Genomic DNA, 24133 nt, shown 5'->3' with positions numbered 1-24133 from the left:
GTGATCAATGCTATAGAAAAAAATAAAAAATAAAGCAGGAAAAGAATGAGAAGAAAGGGAGTTTTGGAGTGAAGAGGGTCCAGGATGAATTTATTGGGAAGGTGTATTCAGGAAGAAACTGAGGGGTAAACCCGACAGACAATCATTCTAGGCAGATAGAACAGAAAGTGCAAAGGCCTTAAGGAGGGGTGGAGGGCATGCTTGATGTATTCAAGAAACAGCAAAGGGACAAATGTGTCTGAGCCAGATCGTGCAAGGGAGGAGTGTGGAGGGAAGGAGCAGAAAGTTAATGGAGATGGGAAGGTCTTATTGAGTTTGATTGACCATTGGCAGGATTTTTAATTCTGTTATGAGTTAGATGGGAGATATTTGGAGAGTTTTGAGTAGAGGTTGGGGTTATTAAAAAGATGAAATGAGATAATGTATAAGACAAGACATGGCTCACGTTTTAAGGGATCACTCTGGATTCTCTATTGAGAAGAGAATCTAGGTCAGGAGTTGGGGAAAAGGTGAAAAGGAACCTGAGTGCTACCAGAGTAAACAGGAATACCAGTCAGTAAGCATAAGAATCCAGGTGAAAAAAATGATATGGACTTGGCCCACAGTTATAGCAAATGAGATAATGGCAAAGTGGGATTTTGCATGTGTCTTAGCTCAAGCTGCCCTAACAAACTATCACAGACTGGGGGGCTTAAACAAAAGAAGTGCAGGTGCAAACAGGGTCAAGTTCTGGTGAGAACCCCCCTTCCTGGCTTGGAGATCGTCTTCTTGCTGTGTCCTCACATAGCAGAGAAAGAGATTGCTGGTGTCTTTTCCTCTTTTTTTATAAGGGCATTCATCTTACAATTATGGCCCCACTCTCATGAACTAATCTAGACCTAATTATCTCCCCAGGACCAAACACTGTCACATTGGGGATTAGGGCTTCATCATATGAATTATGCAGGACACAATACAGTGCATAGCAGCATGTATGTTAATGATTCACCTGACAGAATTTGATGATGGATGGCACGTAGGTGTGAGATAAAGGGAGGAGTTAAAGACATTGCTATGCTTTAGCAAGAGTAACTAGAAGCTGATGGTTGCCATTTACTGAAATGGTAAAAATTTGGGTAGAAGGACTGGTTCCTTTGTAGAGATGTGAATGGACCTAGAGACTGTCATACAGAGTGAAGTAAGTCAGAAAGAGAAAAACAAATATCATATATTAATGCATATATGTAGAATCTAGAAAAAGGGTACAGATGAACCTATTTCCAGGGCAGGAATAGAGACGCAGAATGAACATGTGGACGCAGTGGGGGAAGGGGAGGGTGGGACAAACTGTGGGATTAGGAATGACATATATGCACTACCATGTGTAAAATAGATAGCTAGTGGGAACCTGCTATAAAGCACAGGAAGCTCAGCTCAGTGCTCTGTGATAACCTAGATGAGTGGGATGGGGGCTGGGAGGGAGGTCCAAGAGGGAGGGGCATAGGTATACATATCGCTGATTCACTTCATTGTACAGCAGAAACTAACACAGCATGGCAAAGCAATTATACTCCAATTAAAAAAAAAAGAAAGTTCAGTCTTGGATACATTGTCAGAAACATATTCGATTTCATGTGGATATGTGGAGTAGGGAGTTGAATCTTGCAATTCAGGGCAGCAGTCTGAATTAGAGATATACATTTGGGACTGTCATTTAATAGATGGTATTTGAAATCTATAAGTTGAAAGAGATCCTTAAGGGAATGACTGAGTCCTGAAGTTCTTCAATATTCAGTGTTGTATAAAATGAAGAGTAACTAGCCAAGTTGAGAAACAGTGAGAAAGATGGGAGAAAGAGTGACCAAGACAGGAGCCAAATGATGAGTGTGAGAAGTCCTGGAAACCAAAGACTGCTGATGGATCAAATGGAATGAAAATCAAGAATTTGTCATTGGAGTTAAAGAAATGGAAGAAGAATTGATGATGTAAGAGAAAAAGGAAAGTTTGCTGAAATAATGGTCCTGAGTTGGTACAAAGCAAGGAGCTCAGAGCACAAGTAGAAGGGGTTGCCTCAGATGGCAGCAGAAATAGTTCATCCACAGTGACCAGGAGAGAAGGCAAAGTCTATAGGTCAAGGTTTAGGTCATCAGCAATGAATGACTGGAGTGGAGGTATTAGAAAATTTCGAAGTTTGAAGCCAGAGGAGAAGCTGTGAGTCAGGCATTGGGAAGAGTTGGGGAGGAATGGACCAGGGTCCATGCAAGCTCAGGAGTCATGCATTTAAAGTAAGATCAGTCAGGAGGGCTGTGTATTACTTGCCACATGCAAGATTCATGGTGCAAGTGCAGAGTAGGTGAAAAGTTTAATTTAATCAAGACTGGGGTTTTGGCACACAAGTATGAGGAAGGAAAAGAGAAAGCAAGTGGAAAATGTATACATTTAACATTGTATCTTCAGAGCCCAGTCCAATGCCTGGCAAAATGGCAGGTTTGATAAATTAATGAAAGATAAAAGCTTGCTAAACAGCAAATAAGTTCCCAAATGCCCATTATGTACTCAGCAATGCTGACACAACATATATTATTAAATAACCATTGTTTATAGAACACCTACTACTCGCAAGGCATTTACTAGATATGTTACAAGTATTATCTCTTAATCCTAACCGAAAAAAAAAAAAAAAAGGAAAGAAAGCAGAAAAAAAGAAAGAAAAAAACCTGAGAGGCATCTTATTATGACTGGTAACTGGATGCAGAGAATTTACACCCAGCAATCTAACTCCAGAGTCTATGATCATAACCAAAGCATTATAACACTTACCCACTGCAGTAATTGTGGGTGTTCAGTAAATGGTAGCCACTATTACTGACAATAATAGTTCACCATCATATGACTGATTTAGAGATTATGTATTCATGCATTCACTGTCTCAACAAACATTGTTTTGTTTCTTTTTGTGGTTTAGGTGCTGTGCTAGGCACTGGTGATTCAATTGTGATTTAGAGTTTCTGCTTCTGAAATGAACTTCTTTGCATTTTCATGTCACTATGTAATTTTCAGGAGGGCAGACTGCCTGATGCTCAGTGTATGTTAGGTTTCATAAAGTATATTTACTTTAACTTGACTGTACTATAAATTACTTCCTAGAAAGGCAGCAGGTCCATAATCTGGGATCTGTGAGTGGGACTTTATCTCCCTGCAATGCCAGTTACTAACTGTATGAATTGGGCCAATCACTTAATTCTATAAGTGCATCTTAATTTCATCACTTGCAACAATGTGATGAAATTTTGCCTTATCTATTATAGGGTTGTTAAAAAGATCAGATGAAATAAAGTATAAGAAAATACTAGACAAACTGTCACCTGAAGCTAATGTTAATTATTACTTTAAGCCCTTGCAAAAAAGCTTATACAACTACATTGAGGATATTAACTTCCTTATTTTTAATGTAATTGAGGATTTTAAGGTAGATTGTTATATCTTGGAAGGGCAGGATCTTTACTATGATAGTATCCTTACTATCTTTACTAATGACAGTGTCATTACCACTACATTTTATTAAGGGTTCCCATGGTTTGTATCATTGCACTGGAACTATGTAGCTAATAACTTTTTAAAAAGAATTCTAAGTAATTATTGTACAATGCTAGGCCCTTCTCTATACCCTAGCTACCACATATACCATATAGTATATTGTTACACTTGCATTAGCAAACAGGTACTTTTCATTCTACAAATAGAGATTCAGCACTTACTTTTAATTTGCATGGAATTAAGATCAATTCTTATTTTGCTGAAAACAGTGTGTCCAGCAGCCAAGTAGTCATTTTTACACTCACAGTCTTGCCTCCTGCTTCCATTAAAAGGACATTCATATGGATTTTGCAGTCTGTAACAACATTAAAATATTTTAGTATTAGATACCATTATTAGACCATAAAGCAGATAAATGGTAAACTTTGGAAGTGGGAAGGTAAAAGACACACTCTTCAATATTTTAGGGTCAACAGGTTAAATGTGAAAGAAATGAAAATCACTCAACAAGTTAAATGTCAAAGAAATACAAAATGATCAATGGGAAATTCAAGACCAGTTTGTGGAAAAATAATTCAGCTGTAGTTCTCCTAGCTTTTATTACTGGAATTAATTTGACTTCTATGAAAATACACACAGGTCTTAAATTCTTCCCTCCTCTGTTGTCTCACTGCTCACCCATATTATCCTTCTTAGTCAGTCTCTCTGTGAGTACATGTTAATGCTCAAATCTTTATTATTGAACAGGCATGGACAACATCTGGCTTAGGTCATAATATGTCTACCTGTTTCTAAATTACTTGTCACACTGGGAGCTATTCAAGTACCACTCTGAACTCTGGAACTTCTAATTCTCTTGAAGGACCATGAAAATGCACAGATAAGGCAAAACACAGCATATACCTAAAGCCATATACTTCAGAAAAGTTGTCTTCTTCACCTTTGACCAATGATATATATTCCTTGGGGTTCTGCAAGTGCATGCCAGCACAATAGATCTAAAGAGAAAATGCAAAGATCTAGAAAAGATTTTTTTCAAAGTCAACAGTCAATGCTAAAATCAAATAGGAGCTGTCTTCATAATACCTTTATTATTCTTCCTTTAATGTTAAGGTAATAGTCACCATCTTTGGTAATGTTGTTTTTCACTTGGATTTCTTTACAGCTGGTAAATGTTTTACCTTCAAGGACAAGTGAGTACAACTTATCAACAATAAACAAATTACAGACACAACATGAATTTAACTCAATTACACCAATATTGTTATATTCTGAAAAAAACAGAACTTTCATTTTGTGGAGTGTATGACTACTCTAAATATTTATTTTCAGATTTTAATTAAAACTTCTTAGGAACACTTAGGTTCTAGATTTTTGAAGTCTAGTACTTACAGTCATGGACATAACATTTCTTTTGAGCATCTGGTTTTAAACTCTTTAAACATAAGTCACTGGACCAACCATTGTCAGCTATGCATTCCACTCTTCTCTCCATTATCCCAACTCCACAAGTCACAGAGCACTGTGAACAGAGTAAAATCTGAAGGTAAAGTATATAATGGATAATAAGGCCAGTAAATACATATCTCCTCCTTTCAAGCTAGGTCCTTTTGGAACAAACTGATGATCAATAATGGCTAGAATTTCTGCAGACACAAAAATATCCTGGAAGCTAGAGAGTCACAGGTGGAGCTAATCCTTAAGAAACTCAATCTATTCTTTCTCAATTACTGGCTCCTTTCCATTTATTTTGTATAGTTAGCTCAGCAGTATATTGTAAATACCCGATAAATATTAATTAATGATGGTTATTCAGACTACTGAGTTTTTACTCGTTGTATGCTGTTTGCAAAGCAATATTTACTTGCTTTCTATCAATTAAATTGGAAATGGAATATGGTGCAAATAACCTGTATTACTCATACATTAGATCTATTTACTTTTTCACTTAACCAATAAGTATTGCTTAAGCATCTATTCAAAATGCAAGCCACTGTGCCAGGTGCTCTGAGGAAAAGAAACAAGTATTAATTATGGTTCCTGCTTAAGGCAGGTTATAGCAAACTTAGAAAAAGAGATAATAACTGATAAATAACTGGTAAAGTGATTGTTAGACAATAGGGGTATGAGACAACTCTGATATCTAGTTAGAAGTGCAGAATAGTAGGCATCCCACAACAAGAAAGTCTCATTCAGAAGGTTTTAAATTCATAATTATAAACTGACCTTGCTCCATTTTCCAACTTTCCAAGTGGCCATATGCAAACAGGTTCTAAAATTGCATTTGTAAACCTGAGGGGAAGGCAGCACAGGGCATTCTTGATAGTCTATAGGCCACAGCTCATGAAGCTTATATTTCTCAGTAGATCGGATCCCAATGCAATATGAAATCCTTTGTCGGTAACTAAATCCACAGTTACCTGCACACTGAAAAATACAATGTTACGAAGGGAGAAGAAGATGCTCTTAAACTTAACCAGGGTTAAGCACCACTACTTTCCACGTGCTTAATATATACTATGTTATGGTATCCCCACAACAATCCTATTTATTAGCCTCATTTACAGATGGGTAAACAAATGTTCAGAGGTATTAGGCAACTTTCACAGAGTTGTACCAGGATGGAGAGGATCCAGATTCAGGATAGATTGTCTTTTTTCAGTGCCTATGTTTTTTCTGTTTGTTTGTTTGTTTGTTTTCTGTTTTCTTGGTCACACTACAAAGAAAAGCTTAACTGAATGAAAATTTATTTCCTGGTAAGCAGAGCTTTGGAGAAATGAAACATATCAAGCGTTCTTACCTGAAATAAAGGACATTTATTAGTCTTAATGTACTTGTAACTCTATATAAGTTTAGCATATATTTACCTCTACACATACAATGTGATGTGTACTACCATCTGACTAGAATAGGTAAGTGATTTAGATATAAATTAACGATCCAGAGAAAAGAATGGGCAAATAGATTTCTGACTCCAACAAAAAGGAGTAACAAGGAATAGAGTTACCATCTGACCTAAAACAAAGAAAAAACACCTGAACAAAATATGTATTGATAAAACAATGGCTCTTAAGACACTGGACATTAGGCAATAAAGGACAGTGATTCCCTGGGAGACGGAAACAAACAAAGTGACCCTATAATTGCTCCAGCTTAACGTCTTGAGAGAGTTTCCAGGTTTTGGAACAAGGAAAGGGATCCCAAGGGGACAGCAGAGTTCTGACCAGTGCAAACATGTGAGGACTCCAACTGAGGCCAAGGGATGGACCGATTAAAAGACATATGGGGACGTCCCTGGTGGTCCAGTGGGTAAGACTCCGTGCTCCCATGCAGGGGACCCAGGTTCGATCCCTGGTTGGGGAACTAGATCCCGCACTCATGCTACAACTAAAAGTCCGCATGCTGCAACTAAGAAGTCCGCATGCCAAAACTGAAAGATCCCATATGTCACAACTAAAGATCCCACATGCCACAACAAAGATATCGTGTGCCTCAAATAAGACCTGGTGCAACATAAATAAATATTTTTAAGTAAATAAATGACATATGAATCACTGTATCTGGCACTCACACAGGACCAAATATAGTGTCTGTTCCCTTCATTCAGATTGGAAAACCTTATATACATGCAGCAATAGGTAGAGTACTCAAAAGGGTCTTGCCACAGTAGAGGGGAATAGCTAACCTTAGACTAAACAATGAACTGGTCTCCCATAAAATATCGTAAGAGCAAGACAAGAAAAGATCACACTTCTTACGGATAAAATAACTGCATTCTGGAACAAAGCTCAAAATATACGTATAGAAATAAAAACTATCCAGTAGCCAACAAAGTAAAATTCATAATGCATGGCATGCAATAAAAAATTAACTGGCATGCAAAGAGGCAGGAAAATATAACCTATGATGAGGAGAAATATCCATCTATCAAAGCAGCCCCAAAGGAGTGAGTGACATCGGTGAAAACAGCAGAGCAAGGACATCTGAAAATGTTCTCTTCTATAAAAGCAATGAGAAAACTGACAAAACTTGTGAAAATCAACTTTTTCAGAGCTCTGTAAATTAACCAAAGGCTTGCAGCAATCCAGGAAGCATTTATTAAAGAAATAAGGCTAAATCTCAGTAAGAACAGTGAGCTTTGTGTGTTTTAGTTTGCCCTATTCCCATTCCCCCTCTTCAGCTCTATAGGAGGATTGAAAATCTATAGCCCTGCAAACATAGTGAAAAACAAAAGCATGGAAGCCTCCAGAGGGATTGGACATCTTTCTAAGCCTCATTTCCAGAGAACTGTCATTATTTGAACTGTTTGGTGGTTTTCTGAAAGACCTCACTTTCAAGTCTCTATTTGACTTTACCCAGCACTTGCCCAGTGCTAAAAGCCTTCTCCTTGGAGGCATTTTTTAACACAATTAAAGGCTATTGTTTAACTTTGCAGCTTCCAGAGGAAGTGGATAACAGTCAGGCAAGCAATGGGCTACCAAGAAAAGCTTAAAAGGAAAAGCTTGGAAAGGAGATGTCCACAGGGGCTTTAAAAACTCCAACAGAGTCATAGATAACTAGAAGGCCATGGACATACATAAGGTTGTGCACATGTCTAGGGCTGTGTGCAAGTTTAGGAAATATCTGAGAAGTACCTACACTCTCATTTCTGGCTGATGTCAAGGCTCTGCTCAAGCAGGAAGTTAAGGTTAAGGAAGAGTTGTCAACTGCCTCATCTAGTGTTGAAGATGCCCACACATGCACACAGAGCCTCTTGGCAAAGACTGGAGATTACTGGTTCCAAGTATCTCAGGAAATCACTATCCAGTCATTAGTTGAAAATTAATCAGATAGAGACTTTAGTGACCACATGAGACAAAGAATACAGACTTTACAGTTAGTTCAGAAAAGTCACTGAACAAACAAACAAACAACAACAAACAGCAGTAACAACAAACTCTGGGAAGATGGGAGAACATGTGTAGAAATCTGTGTATAGAAATCTATGTAGACCTATAACAAGTAAAGAGATTGAATTAATAAACAAAAAACTTCACACAAATAAAAACCCAGGACCAGAGCCTTCATTGGTGAATTCCCCCAAAAGTTTAAAGAATTAGCACCCTCCCCCTCCAAAACACTTCCAAAAGATAGAATAGAAAAGAACACTTCCTAATTTGTCATATGAGGCCAGTATTTCCCTCATACCAAAACTAGGCAGACATAACAAGGAACGAAAACTACAGACCAATATCTCTTGTGAATATAGATGTAAAAATCCTCAACAGAACACTAGCAAAACAATCCCAGAAGCAAATAAAAAGGATCATACACCATGACAAAGTAAGATTTACCCTAGGAATGTAACATTGTTTCAACATGCGAAATCAATCAATGGAATACATCATACAAATAGACTCATAAAGACCACACGAGCATCTCAATAGATGCAAAAAAAGCATTTGACAAACTGACACATTTTCATTATACAAACACCAAGCAAACTAAGAATAGAAGGGTATAATAAAGAGAATCTACAAAAAAATCCATAGCTAACCTATTCAATTATGAAAATTGAAAGTTTTCCTCTAAAGAGAAGGATATCTGTTTTTACCATTTCTACTCAACATTGTTTTGGAGTTTCTAGCCAGGGATACTAGGCAAGAAATGAAGTAAAAGTCACCCAGATTTAAAGGAAGAAATAAAACTACCTGGTTTTGCAAATGATATACTTCTGTATATAGAAAATGCTAAGTAATCCACACAAAAAAAGAACTGTGCTCAATAAATGTGTTTAACATACAAAAATCAATTCTATCTCTACACATTATGAACGGACAAGCAGAAAATGAAATTAAGAGTATAATTTCATTTTCAGGAGCATAAAAAATTAATAAAATTTTTAGGAACAAAATTAACCAAAAAAGTGTAAGATTTGTACAATGAAAACTATAAACTATAAAGCATCCTTGAAATAAATTAATAAGACCTAAATAAATGGAAAGACATGTCAATTCACAGATTGGAAGACATTATTAAGATGGCAACATTCCCCAAACTGATCAAGATTCAATGTAATCTCTAACAAAATTCTAGCTGGAGTTTACACAGAATATGATAAGTTGATCCTAAAATTTATATAGGAATGTAAGGGACACAGCATAAGCAAATAATCTTGAAAAGGTTCAAAATTGGTTCTCTCACACTTCCTGATTTCAACACTTACTATAAAACTACCTTACTATAAGACCAAGACTATGTGGTAATGATATAAGGATAGGCACATAGATCAGGGAACTGAATTCAGAGTTCAAAAATAACTCTTCAGTAATAGATAACTCAATGAGGAAAGAACAGTTTTTTCCAAAAATTGTGTTGGAACATCTGGATAGCCACATGCAAAAGGATAAAGTTGGACCCCACTTCACATCATATACAAAAATTAATACAAAGTGGATTACAGACCTAAACGTATCAGCTAAAATTATAAAATTCTTAGAACAAAATATAAGTGTGAATCTTTGTAACCTTGGATGGGCAATAGTTTCTTAGAAATGATACCTAAAGTACAAGTGAACAGAAAAAATAAATTTGATGTCATCAAAATTAAATACATTGGTGCACAAAAGACACTATCAAGAAAGTGAAAATGCAAGAGAAAAAGTTACAGCTGACACCACAGAAATACAAGGATTATAAAAGATTACTGCTAACAATTACATGCCAACTAATTAGATAATCTAGAAGACATGGATAAATTTCTAGAAATGTTCAATTTCCCAAGACTGAACCAGGAAGAAATAGAAAATATGAATAGACCAATCACATGCACTGAAATTGAAACTGTGATTTAAAAACTCCCAGCGAACGAAAGTCCAGGACCTGATGGCTTCACAGGTGAGTTCTATCAAAAATTTAGAGAAAAGTCAACACCTATCCTTCTCAAAATATTCTAAAAAATTGCCAATGAAGGAACACTTCCAAATTCATTCTACAAGGCCAGCATTACCCTGATACCAAAACTAGACAAAAATATCTCACACACACATACACACACACACACACACAAATACAGGTCAATATCACTGATGAACATAGATGCAAAAGTCCTCAACAAAATATTAGCAAACCAAATTCAAGCGGGATTTAGTCCAGGGATGCAAGGATGGTTCAATATCCACAGATCAATCAACGTGACATACCACATTAAGAAAATGAAGGATAAAAGTTATATGATTATTTCAATAGTACAGGGAACATAACTCAATATAATAAAGGTTATATGTGACAAACCCACAGCTAACATCACATTCAGTGATGACAAGTTGAAAGCTTTTCCTCTAAGCCTTCTTCTAAGATCAAGAACAAGTCAAAGATCCCACTCTCACCACTTTTATTCAACATAGTTTTGGAAGTTCTAGCTACAGCCGTCAGACAAGAAAAAGAGATAAAAGACGTTCAAATTGGAAAGGAAGAAGCAAAACTGTAACCATGGGCTTCCTTGGTGGGGCAGTGGTTGAGAATCTGCCTGCTAATGCAGGGGACACAGGTTCGGGCCCTGGTCTGGGAGGATCCCACATGCCGCGGAGCAACTAGGCCCGTGAGCCACAACTACTGAGCCTGCGCGTCTGGAGCCTGTGCTCTGCAACAAGAGAGGCCACGATAGTGAGAGGTCCGCACACCGCGATGAAGAGTGGCCCCCGCTTGCCACAGCTAGAGAAAGCCCTCGCACCCGACACAGCAAAAATAAATTAATTAATTAATAAACTCCTACCCCCAGCATCTTCTTTAAAAAAAAAACCAGAACTGTAACCATTTGCAGATTACATGACATTATATATAGAAAACCCTAAAGACTCCACCAAAGAACTATTGGAACTAACGAATGAATTCACTAAAGTTGTAGGATACAAAATCAATACACAGAAATCTGTTGCATTTCTTTTTTTTTTTTTTTTTTTTTTTTTTTTTTTTTTGTGGTACGCGGGCCTCTCACCGCTGCGGCCTCTCCCGTTGCGGAGCACAGGCTCCGGACGTGCAGGCTCAGCGGCCATGGCTCACAGGCTCAACCGCTCCATGGCATGTGGGATCTTCCCAGACCGGGGCACGAACCCGCGTCCCCTGCATCGGCAGGCAGACTCTCAACCACTGCGCCACCAGGGAAGCCCTCTGTTGCATTTCTATACACTAACAACAAACTATCAGAAAGAAAAATTTTAAAAACCATTCCATTTACAATTGCATCAAAAGTAATAAAATACCTAGGAATAAATTTAACCAAGGAGGTGAAAGACCTGTACTCTGCAAACTATAAGACATTGATGAAAGCATTGAAGATGACACAAGTAAATGGAAAGATACACCATGCTCATGGATTGGAAGAATTAATATTGTTAAAATGTCCACACTACCCAAAGCAATCTATAGATTTAATGCAATTCTTATCAAAATACCAGTGGCATTTTTCACAGAACTAGAACAAAGAATCCAAAAATTTGAATGGAACCACAAAAGGCCTGGAATAGCCAAAGCAATCTTAAGAAAAAAGCCCAAAAACCCCCAAAGCTGGAGTTACCATGCTCTTGGATTTCAAACTGTATTATAAATCTACAGTAAACAAAACTGTATGATACTGGCACAAAAACAGAAACATAGCTGAATGGTACAGAATAGAGAGCCCAGAAATAAACCCATGCTTATATGGTCAATTAATCTACAACACAAAGCTAGGAATATACAATGGGGAAAAGACAGTCTCATTGATAAATGGCATTTGGAAAACTCGACAGCTATGTGCTAAAGAATAAAACTGGATGCTTTCCTTACACCATATACAAAAATAAACTCAAAATGACTAAAGATTTAAACGTAGGTCTGAAACCCTAAAACTCCTGGAAGAAAACATAGGTAATATGCTCTTTCACACCAATCTTAGCAGTATTTTCTTGTATACATCTCCTCAGGCAAGGGCAACAAAAGCGAAAACAAACAAATGGGACCATATCACAATAAAAACCTTTGGCACAGCAAAGGAAACTATCAAAAAAGTGAAAAGACAGCCTACTGAATGGGACAATATATTTGCAATGATATATTGGATAAGGGGTTAATATCCAAAATATATAAAGAACTCACACAACTGAATATCAAAAAAAAAAGCAAACAATTCAGTTTAAAAATGGGCAGAGGATCTGAATAGATATTTTTCCAAGAAAGACATACAGATGGCCAACAGACACATGTAAAAATACTCAACATTACTAATCATCAAGGAATTTCAAATAAAAACTGTGATATCACCTCATACCTGTCAGAATGGTTATAATCAAAAAGACAACAAACAAACAAGTGCTGGCAAGGATATGGAGAAAAGGGAACCCTCCTGCACTGCTGGTGGGCATATAAATTGGTACAGCTACTATGGAAAATATTATGGTGTTTCCTCAAAAAATTGTGAATGGGCATTACCATATGATCCAGCAAAATTCCACTTCTGGATATTTTCCTGAAGAAAACAAAAACACTAACTCAAAAAGATATATACACCCCAATATTTATTGCAGCATTGATTACAACATTCAAGATATGGAAGCAACCTAAGTTTCCATAAATAGATGAATAAAGAAGCAATAGATAGATGATAGATAGATAGATAGATAGATAGATATAGGTAGATAGATAGATAGATATATGGATGATGACAGAGATATATGCTGTACCCCTTACACTTATACAGGGCTGTGCGTCAATTATATCTCAATAAAACCGGAAGAGAAAAATTTTTTAAAGCAGCCAACTATGCAGGGACAGATGCCAAACCATCCCTGGTAGTCGGTTTCAAAGTTGTCATCGCTTCAGAACTGCACCAGAGTTTAACATACATGTTGCTGTTACTCTATTTGCACCATCCAACTGCCAGCGATTTTATCCCTTAGATTGATATGCACACCATCATCTGCTCCCATGTTCAAATTTAGACCCAGTTTCAACTGGGTCAAATTTGAAACTCAGCTGTGTTTTCCAGGAGCGAAAATTCTCAACTTCTTTTCTTTGCCTTACCTGTGATGAGTCTCCCGTTACCACAATATACTTGCAGGGAGGGTTTCTGCACTTTCTGACCGCAAGAGGTCTGGCTGAAGGATCGCAGAAACTTTCATTCACTTGCGTGTTTTGTGCACCCACGCACTTCACTTGCCGATGTGTCTCTCTTTTCTTACATGACGTTGAACACTAGAAATACAATGACGAAATGAAGAACACATTCTTTCACTGAAGGGTTGTCTGAAAGTGTACTTGACAATACTCACATCCAGCCACTCTCCCGCAACCCAATGGTACTGTATGCAGTCCTGACGCCAACATTGTCTCTGAAAATAAGGCCGTGTGGACTGATCACACTTTTCTTCCGCCACCCGACCAACACCTCGCAGTCTGCAGTACACATCCCTTTGCTGAACTCCAGAGCCACAGGTCACAGAGCACTATGAAGAAACCCAAACAATTGGAATAATTAACTAACAAATATCAAATTACGTAAAAATCGCAAAGTAGAGCAAAATTATACCATGCATTAGATAGAAAATACACGCAAGAAGTATTTTTAACATTGCCTGGTCTGGAGCACCTATACAAGTATACAAATAGATGTTCTTTATTTTGCAATACCTATTCAAGTCTTGTAGAAACTATGACCAGATACTCCATCCGAATTGATAGCTCTCTCTTCTGACTTAAACATACTTAATATCTATAAAATTTACCACACAAGCTATTCTACTACTACATTGCTTTTGAACATTATTTAAATATTGAAATTACACTGTATTCATAATCTCCCTCAAAGCAACAATAATTTACAAGTTTGGGTTCTATCCATCTTTATACCTGCCGTCCCTATTACAGCTTGGGGATCCAAACATTTGCTGATTTGTTGACTCGTGATTGTATTTCAGTGGAGAGGTGTTTTGGGAAACTGATCGTGCAAGCTTACAGTTTACTTGGACAACCTTGTCTTAGCCTCTCCTTTCACTTGTCTTATCTGTACAAAGAAGGTTTTGTGTTATTTGTAAAATTTCACAGAACATGTCCCACACACTTATTCCTCGCAACAGCTCTTCAAACAGCTCTTCAAAGGAGGCACAAGGGCTGAGGGCCCGGAACTTAGCTAAGTCATTTGCCTGAGCTGCTACGTGAAGTCAGTGGCGAAGCAGGTTTAAGCCCGCTTCTTTCTGACTGCAGCCTTTGAGCTCTCCCTGTGCTGCCTCCACGGGATGGAGAAGGACTTGGCAACTTCTCAGGGTTTTCTCAACTCTGCAAGGCCAAGCCATAAAACAGCAGAGCCTGACCACAACCAAGAGCTAGGATGCCAATATTAATAAAGTAGGCAGAACGTCTAAGGGTATTTATTTAATTTGTGAGCTTGGTTTTTATACTCTTCGTTATTCCAGAAGGGATTGGAGGTCATATTGAGTGTTACATGGGGCCTCATGGCTGTTCGCAACTGTGACAGTGTAAGGGTAAAACTTCAGGTTTTTCATTAAGGTCTCTATTTCTGCAGGATTCACAGAGTCAGTGGTTGCTTTTTTCTCTAACAGTAAATATGTCTCTGCAGAATATGCTTTCACCATGAATTTTAAAACACTTAAAGCCCACAAAATCTAAGAACTTAGTTCACCTGTTAGACTCAAGTTCCTCTTATAAACTCTTGCAACAATTTTACTGTAGCGGCACCTTTAAATTTAGTTTTCTGTCTTGTGTGTATAAGCGGCAACCACTGACTTAAAAGAGGATTTTTATATTTTTTTAACTTACAAAGAATATTATGCATATCTACATCGCTTACTTATATTGACCCTCATTTTATGCTTTAGCAGTTGAATTTTGACAGCTCATTGAATGTTTTCACAAAAAAGACATGGCTCCTTTGTATGGAGATAATAATAACTTAATGTGTATTTTGTGCAGGGCACAATATTAACCAGACTAAGATGTCAGGTTGTAGTTTAACTTATCTGAACCTTTGGTGAAATGTTTAGTCTATAAAATAAGGCTCCTGCAAACATTTTCCAGTAATAATTTCACAAATATAAACCATGTTCAGAAAAATTCCTACTTCTAAACCTGAAAAAAAAATCCTGAAAACAAATTTCACAAAACACAATTTAGCAAGAAGTTCTTTCAGATAAATAGCGTTTTCTACAGTTCAATAATCCACAGTGGCTGACTGATTCTTTGACCACAGCATGCATTTAGAAGAGTCCACTGACACCATAGGGGGCTACTATAATGGACCTCACCCTCAAAGGAAAAGAAAAAACTGGACTACTGCTTGGAAGAACACAAGTAACTTTTGTTTTTCAGCATTTTTTAGAGATAAGAGTACAAAAGACTAAACTGATGTGATTTCAGATTTGAACAGAGGAGAGAATTCTTTGCTTAAATGAAGTATTTCTTAGCCTCATGTCATTGATAACCCTAACTGCCAAGTCCAAGAGACACTTTTCAAGTCTTTTCTTAGTTAATCTCACTGACACCGTCAGCACCAGTGACCACATTCTGTTGAGCCTTTCTGGCCTCTGTGATTGAAATCCCCTCTGGTTCCAGGTACTCTCCTCTTGTAGTCCTTAACTGACTCTATTTTCTCTGTTTAGCCTTTAAGTGTTAGCATCTCCCAGGGTTCTCTTTATAACTTGCTTCTCTTTATACCCTCTGAGCTCTTTCTGAGCAATTTCTTCTATGTCCCAATAATTTCTAAATCTGTTCTCTCCAGCCTTGATCATAATTCTGAGCTCTCCATTTATATTTTCATGTATTTACAAGGAATTTTTCATGTATTGACAAGAATTTTCATGTATTTTCTACATAGATAGGTCAAAGGCACCTCAAATCCAACATTTCCAAAGCCTAACTTATCGCCTTTGCCCATCAGCTCCTCTTACGGGCTGCGGATGCTGTGAAGACATGATAACTCACTCTTACATCCAGCAACTTATTAGAATGACCTCTCAAGGTACAGCTGTAACTCCAGAGTAGTCACCCTTATTCAACAGCTTTATTGAACCACATTTTTATAAGCATGTTAAATTTTATCTTTCTTTAAAAATCCAAGTAACTCATATGAAGGCAATGCGAGTCTATCATTACGAGTATGACACAAATAATTGATTGGAAGGCACTAACTGACCGCCACTGCATAATTTAACTCAGAGAGGAAAAGTCAGCCAAATTTCCTATTCACGCGTACATGTACTACAACACTGCATAGCCTGGTGCTTTAAAAACTTGACAGTGGAAGTGGAGAAGGTAAGTTTTAGCCAATCCACAGGTACTGTAGCTGTTTTAGCTACTGTAGAGCAGAGATGAAGAAATGTTAGAACATGCATTGCCAAATGGGTTCATTAAGGCTAACTCACTCTGCTATTTAATAAAAAATTATTTAAAATGTAATAGTAAAGTCCTTTCTTGATGCATTATTTATAATTTCTTGTTAATGGATTAAGGTTTTGATTTTATTATAGTCAGTTATTTGTAACTATAGTTTATTTCAAATGCATCAATACTGTAGCAGTAGTATTAGCAGTAGTACAGGATGTTGAGTTAGAAAAGACTCTAGGAATATCTAATTCCAATTCCTCTTCCATCCTGAAATCCATTTTACAGCAGTAGTGAATGAATGAATATCAAACCTACCCATACTTCCACAGCCTCAGTATGAGTAAGTTCACTGTATCCTGAAAGCAATCATTTCATTTTTGGGTGACTCTGAAGTTTTAGCAAATACTCTCCTATATTGAGCTGAAATATTCTTCTGTAAACTTTACCCACTGTCTAGACCTGTCCTCCTTATCAACATAGAACAAATTCATACTTACTTTCATGTGAGAAAGTATAAAAGTGTGAGGTCTGGAAAGGGAGCAGCTATTTTATGACCATTAGGATTGATCAACAGAATCACAGAAATGCCCATTCAGCACCCTGCCATTGTGGAGCTACTGAATCAAACTTAAATCTAGTGACCTTCTGGTCTTGTTATGTGAAGAGTAAGTGACTTTGAGTTCGAGCCACTAATAATCAGTACTTTTCCTACTTGCAACAGAATACAGTAGAACTGATACAGAATAGTTATAACAATTCGATTGTGCTTCTCTGGGGATTTGGTAATTTGTCAAGACTTTTCTTACAGTGTGGGTCTCAGAATAGGCACTGCTCCAAAAATCTGACTAGAATTTATTAGTGCAAAATTCTGAACACTCTTCATGTATTAATGTAGCCTAATATGTTGCTAGTGATTTAAGCAACTACACCATATTCAATACATGATCAATTAAACCCTCAGTTATTTTCCTAAGATATGTAAAATCCATATATATCTTAAATTTATGCAACAGACTTTTTATATATAAATAAGCTTGTAATGAACTCAACACAACATAGAAACTACGTTTCTGTTGAATGCATTGTTATGTGTCATCCAGTGACATTCTGCAATTGTTGACTTCAGATGCCTTGTAAGAGGGGAGATACATTGCTAAGGAAGTAAAAGACATTGCTAAGGAAGTATAAAGATGAGCTCATGTAAAATGATAACTATAAAATAATTATGACAGCAACTACAATAGGGAAGACTCAGACAAGTGTTCAAATGCTCACCCCCCGCCCCCATCACTTCCTGGCCTGTGACCTGCACAAGCTGTTCAGTACTTAACCCCTATAAGCTGTTGTTTCCTCATCTGCATAATGAATACCTACAGTTGGGACGAATACAGAAGTCTCTCAGCAGTGTCAGGAACTGACTGTCCCTTGCTGCTTCCGTCCTATTCCCATTTTTTTCACTTTTCTTACAGAGATACAAATATGTTTGCCTTGAAAAGTTTCTCGACACATGCCTCAAACCAAAGAGTATTAGTCGTCTCAGCCCACTCAAAGATAGACCATCTTAAGTATCAAGAAAGATGATAAAGGAAGAGAGTTAACAGGCAGCATAGAAATTCAAAAGCAGAATTGCTGGCCCTAGCTAGAAAAGATTGAGAAGCATAGCTCACCCAGCCCCAGAACAAAAAGACATCCTCTCTGACCTTGGCCTCAGCCTGTCTTCCTGGAAGAAAACTCACTTAACCTGGATGTAAAGATGAAGAGGCTCTGCATTCTTGGTCAGGGGCTGTGGGGACTTAAGATTTGCTATCTTTTTAGATTATAAAAGATATATATGTATACATCACAATTTTTTCAAATATGACTATATTTGAAATCAAATATTTAAATCAAATATGATTTATATATGTATTTTGGAAATATAGAAAATATGGAATTACAGAAATACAAAATCACTTAACCATGTCAGCATTTAGCAAATAGTTTCCAAAAAATTTTTTTTCACATTAGGTGTTTTGGGAAAGGGGGGCACTAGCCGGTAGACTTGTGAGATTTTGGAACTCATATCACATTTGGTTCCAACTCTGATCTTAAAATACTACAAAGAAAATAATGGGTCCCTGAAAAGAGGGACCAAGTAAGTGGCTGCTATCACGAGGCTCTAGATTCAATAGGGTTGCCTGAGATTCTTCAAGTATCTTTCTAAGCTGTCCGGCAAGTTTGCCATGATCAAGGGGAGGTGAGAATTCTGGATGATTTTTTTTTTCTGAGTATAAAAACTACATTTGGATGACACTGAACTAAGCATGAGACCATGAAGATGCTAACACCCCATGCTAGCCTTAAAAACTTGAATTTACAAGTGAAGCTGGTATTCCCAAATAGGTAAAATTAGGTGAAAACAAAAACAAAAAGCCTGGTTCCAGAAATAAGAGGATGAGGCTTTTTTCATTTCAAATGATTCCAGTATTTATTTTGCCTCTAAACGTATACATCTGGACCCTACGGACAAAGGACTCTATATAGCAATGTTTGTTCCTGTTTGGCTGCAGTCATTAAAATGCATTACTAAATCCTTTCATTAAAAAAAAATGATATCAAATACCATATGAAGAGTGTTAACTTCAAAACTCATTTGAGCACCTCTGTGGTCACAGTTTGCCAAATAAGTCTTTCCATTAGAGGTACAATGTAAAATAGTAATAAAATGAAATTATAGTGAGGGATTCTAGTAAAGCAATTTTACAATTTATGCAGTTGGAACAAAGTAGCAACCAGTGATTATCCTGTAACTACCTCTGAAATTACACTTCTGTTGAATATATTATTATATGCAGCTCACTGATAGCCTGCAATTGTTAACTTCATGTGGGTACTTTTTATAGAATAAATCAAAGCCAGCGACTTTACTAGTGGTCATTTGTTTCTGGCAGAGTTTTGGGGACTGTGTGGGTGTATGAAGTTAATTTCTATGACAAGGAAAACCAATTCAAAGAAAAAAAGCCAACGCTGTACAAAAGCATCTGTGTTTTTTATAGTCTTTACATATTCATATCTGTATCTTAGAAACCCCTGAAATACATCCATTTAGTGAATCTTATATAATTTCAGAGTTGGTGGCAAGCCAAGGACAAGTTGTTAGCACCCATGATTGATTCACTGTTGTGGAGCTGGAGGTCAAGGGTCAGGAAGTGTCCCTCATGAATAGCAACCACAGCAGCTGCAGCAGCTGCAAGGCAGCAAAAGGATCCTGGGGATCAAAAGGGATGCTGGTGGCCAAAAAGCAGAGTGTCTCCCACTTCCAGTCCCATCCACCAGCGGCTCCTGCCTGCTGTCATTGAGAGAAGCTAGGGGATAACTAACAGGGGTCAAGGGAGACAGGATGGACCCAGTGTTTCTGTTTTGAACGACTTAGTAGGTAGTAGTGGCATTCACTAAATAAAACAGGTTAATGGGATATCTTTTAAATAATGGTCTCTGCTAAACCACAAAATTAATTTTATTTACTGTACCAAAATTCAGGGTAGAAGTAAGTGCTCAGATATATATGTTTTGTTTTGAGAAGAAAAACTGAGACATGTTTGCCCCTAGTTTTCAGTCAAAGATGAACCACAATTCTCAACACCCTAACACTTGACAAAGGCTAACTCTTCTACACAGAAACCTGAGATGCTCACTCAATTTGGGAGCTTTTTATTCAAAAATAATGATACACTGACACTATCACTTTAAAAGCTGGTGCTCTGCCACCAAGGATCTGATCTCACGGAGTGAAGGATGAAAACTTAGAGCCCCAGGGAAATCCCACTTCTAGCTCCTGTCTGAACCCCTACCTTCTTAACATAGCTCCAGCATCAGACAGAGACAAGAAAGTTCCATCAGCAGAAGATGAGTTCTTTTTCCCATCATAGGACTAGCTCCTCTAAGACACGGATAAGTATCCTGAGGTACTGCTGAGAGCAGCCAGATAGCTTTGCTGAAAGCCTAGCCCCACTGAAATCAGGCCTCAGGAAATTATTCTAGTTATCATTTCTGGCTTCATTTATGGCTTTTTCCTCCTTAATATTTCCCAGGCTGGTCTTTGCTGGACAATCACATTCAAATATATGGCTTTCCCAGTTTAGATCTGGAGCTTACTTCCCTGAGTGTGCCAGAGCAAGTATCCATCACCCTTCTTTTGTAAACTGAGTTTTCAGCCTTGGTCTCATCTCCGCAGCAGCTTCATTTTTGCTGAGTCTTTCCAAGCGTGTCCACTCTCTGACCTTAGACCAGCTGGGCTCCCTAGTTCTGTCATTTCCCTGACTCTTAAACCATCTCCAATTATGATCCATCTGGAACTTACCAGTCCCTTTTCCAAGTTGCAAACTCAGCTCAAATCCAAGACTTTAGTGTGGAAGCAAGACAGTTACTAAACACCACATCAGGTATATTTTACTGTTAGGTCATCTGGAATAATATTATAATCATCAGTAGCCTCCCTGGTATTCAGTAACAGAATTTCTTGTACAGATTACAACCACAAAAAAAAAAAAAAAAAATCAAAAGACTAATTTGTTGAGCAGCCTCAGAAACAGCAGATTAAAGCTCCACAATCAACTTGATGTAACCTGCATCTGTGGAATACATGAATAGACAATGATTCATCCCAAATTGAGGAGCCGTGTGGATGAAAGGCTCTTGGTGCTCCAGCCAGGAGTCAGGGCTCTGCCTCTGAGGTGGGAGAGCCAACTTCAGGACACTGGTCAACAAGAGACCTCCCAGCTCCACATAATATCAAACGGCGAAAATCTCTCAGAGACCTCCATTTTAACACCAGCACCCAGCTTCACTCAACGACCAGCAAGCTACACTGCTGGACAACCTATGCCAAACAACTAGCAAAACAGGAATACAACCCCACCCATTAGCAGAGAGGCTGCCTAAAATCATAATAAGGCCACAGACACCCCAAAACACATCACCAGACGTGAACCTGCGCACTAGAAAGCCAAGATCCAACCTCATCCACCAGAACACAGGCACTAGTCCCCTTCACCAGGAAGCCTACACAACCCACTGAACCAACCTTAGCCACTGGAAATACACATCAAAAACAGCGGGAACTACGAACCTGCAGGCTGCAAAAAGGAGAACCCAAACACAGTAAGATAAGCAAAATGAGAAGACAGAAAAACACACAGCAGATGAAGGAGCAAGATAAAAATGCACCAGACCTGACAAATGAAGAGAAAATAGGCAATCTACCTGAAAAAGAATTCAGAATAATGATAGTACGGATGATCCAAAATCTTGGAAATAGAATGGACAAAATGCAAGAAACAGTTAATAAGGACCTAGAAGAAATAAAGATGAAACAAGCAACAATGAACAACACAATAAATGAAATTAAAAGTACTCTAGATGGGATCAATAGCAGAATAACTGAGGCAGAAGAACGGATAAGTGACCTGGAAGATAAAATAGTGGAAATAACTACTGCAGAGCAGAATAAAGAAAAAAGAATGAAAAGAATTGAGGACAGTCTCAGAGACCCCTGAGACAACATTAAATGCATCAACATTCGAATTATAGGGGTTCCACAAGAAGAAGAGAAAAAGAAAGGGACTGAGAAAATATTTGAAGAGACTATAGTTGAAAACTTCCCTAATATGGGAAAGGAAATAGTTAATCAAGTCCAGGAAGCACAGAGAGTCCCATACAGGATAAATCCAAGGAGAAATACGCCAAGACATATATTAATCAAACTGTCAAAAATTAAATACAAAGAAAGCATATTAAAAGCAGCAAGGTAAAAACAACAAAAAACACACAAGGGAATCCTCATAAGGTTAACAGCTGATCTCTCAGCAGAAACCCTACAAGCCAGAAGGGAGTAGCAGGACATACTGAAAGTGATGAAGCAGAAAAACCTGCAACCAAGACTACTCTACTCAGCAAGGATCTCATTCAGATTTGATGGAGAAATTAAAACCTTTACAGAAAAGCAAAAGCTGAGAGAGTTCAGCACCACCAAACCAGCTTTACAACTAATGCTAAAGGAACTTCTCTAGGCAAGAAACACAAGAGAAGGAAAAGACCTATAATAACGAACCCAAAACAATTTAGAAAATGGGAATAGGAACATACATATCGATAATTACCTTAAATGTAAATGGACTAAATGCTTCCACCAAAAGACACAGATTGGCTGAATGGATACAAAAACAAGACCCTTATATATGCTGTCTACAAGAGACCCACTTCAGAACTAGAGACACATACAGACTGAAAGTAAGGGGATGGAAAAAGATATTCCATGCAAATGTAAACCAAAAGAAAGCTGGAGTAGCAATTCTCATATCAGACAAAATAGACTTTAAAATAAGGACTATTAGAAGAGACAACGAAGGACACTACATAATGATCAAGGGATCGATCCAAGAAGAAGATATAACAATTGTAAATATTTATGCACCCAACATAGGAGCACCTCAATACATAAGGCAAATACTAACAGCCATAAAAGGGGAGATCGACAGTAACATATTCATAGTAGGAGACTTTAACACTCCTCTTTCACCAATGGACAGATCATCCAAAATGAAAATAAATAAGGAAACAGAACCTTTAAATGACACATTGAACAAGATGGACTTAATTGATATTTATAGGACACTCCATTGAAAAACAACAGAATACATATTTTTCTCAAGTGCTCATGGAACATTCTCCAGGATAGATCATATCTTGGGTCACAAATCAAGCCTTGGTAAATTTAAGAAAACTGAAATTGTATCAAGTATCTTTTCGACCACAACACCGTGAGACTAGATATCAATTACAGGATAAGATCTGTAAAAAATACAAACACATGGAGGCTAAACAATACACTACTTAATAATGAAGTGATCACTGAAGAAATCAAAGAGGAAATTAAAAAATACCTAGAAACAAATGACAATGGGGACACAACGACCCAAAACCTATGGAATGCAGCAAAAGCAGTTCTAAGGGGGAAGTTTATAGCAATAAAAGCCCATCTTAAGAAGCAGGAAACATCTCGAATAAACAACCTAACCTTGCACCTCAAGCAATTAGAGAAAGAAGAACAAAAAAACCCCAAAGTTAGCAGAAGGAAAGAAATCATAAAAATCAGATCAGAAGTACATGAAAAAGAAATGAAGGAAACAATAGCAAAGATCAGTAAAACTAAAAGCTGGGTCTTTGTGAAGATAAACAAAAAAGATAAACCACCAGCCAGACTCATCAAGAAAAAAAGGGAGAAGAC

At 37.5% G+C, this 24133-nt stretch overlaps 1 protein-coding gene across 1 annotated transcript in view; it reads right to left on the bottom strand.

Annotated features, from left to right (window-relative positions):
• ADAMTS20 (ADAM metallopeptidase with thrombospondin type 1 motif 20) overlaps positions 1-24133 on the bottom strand; it is a 208422-nt gene that overhangs the window by 25404 nt on the left and 158885 nt on the right. Inside the window, exons 30-36 of the mRNA XM_032645453.1 lie at positions 13803-13976; positions 13555-13725; positions 5743-5943; positions 4909-5038; positions 4603-4697; positions 4420-4514; positions 3738-3871 (exon numbers count right to left, since the gene is read on the bottom strand). Of these exons, the coding sequence (XP_032501344.1) occupies positions 3738-3871; positions 4420-4514; positions 4603-4697; positions 4909-5038; positions 5743-5943; positions 13555-13725; positions 13803-13976 (1000 nt within the window). The remainder of the gene's footprint in view (positions 1-3737; positions 3872-4419; positions 4515-4602; positions 4698-4908; positions 5039-5742; positions 5944-13554; positions 13726-13802; positions 13977-24133) is intronic.

This window comes from Phocoena sinus, chromosome 10 (genome assembly GCF_008692025.1).
Source record: "Phocoena sinus isolate mPhoSin1 chromosome 10, mPhoSin1.pri, whole genome shotgun sequence".
In the NCBI taxonomy this organism is placed as follows: domain Eukaryota; kingdom Metazoa; phylum Chordata; class Mammalia; order Artiodactyla; family Phocoenidae; genus Phocoena; species Phocoena sinus.
This window is presented reverse-complemented; position numbering and strand designations above follow the sequence as displayed.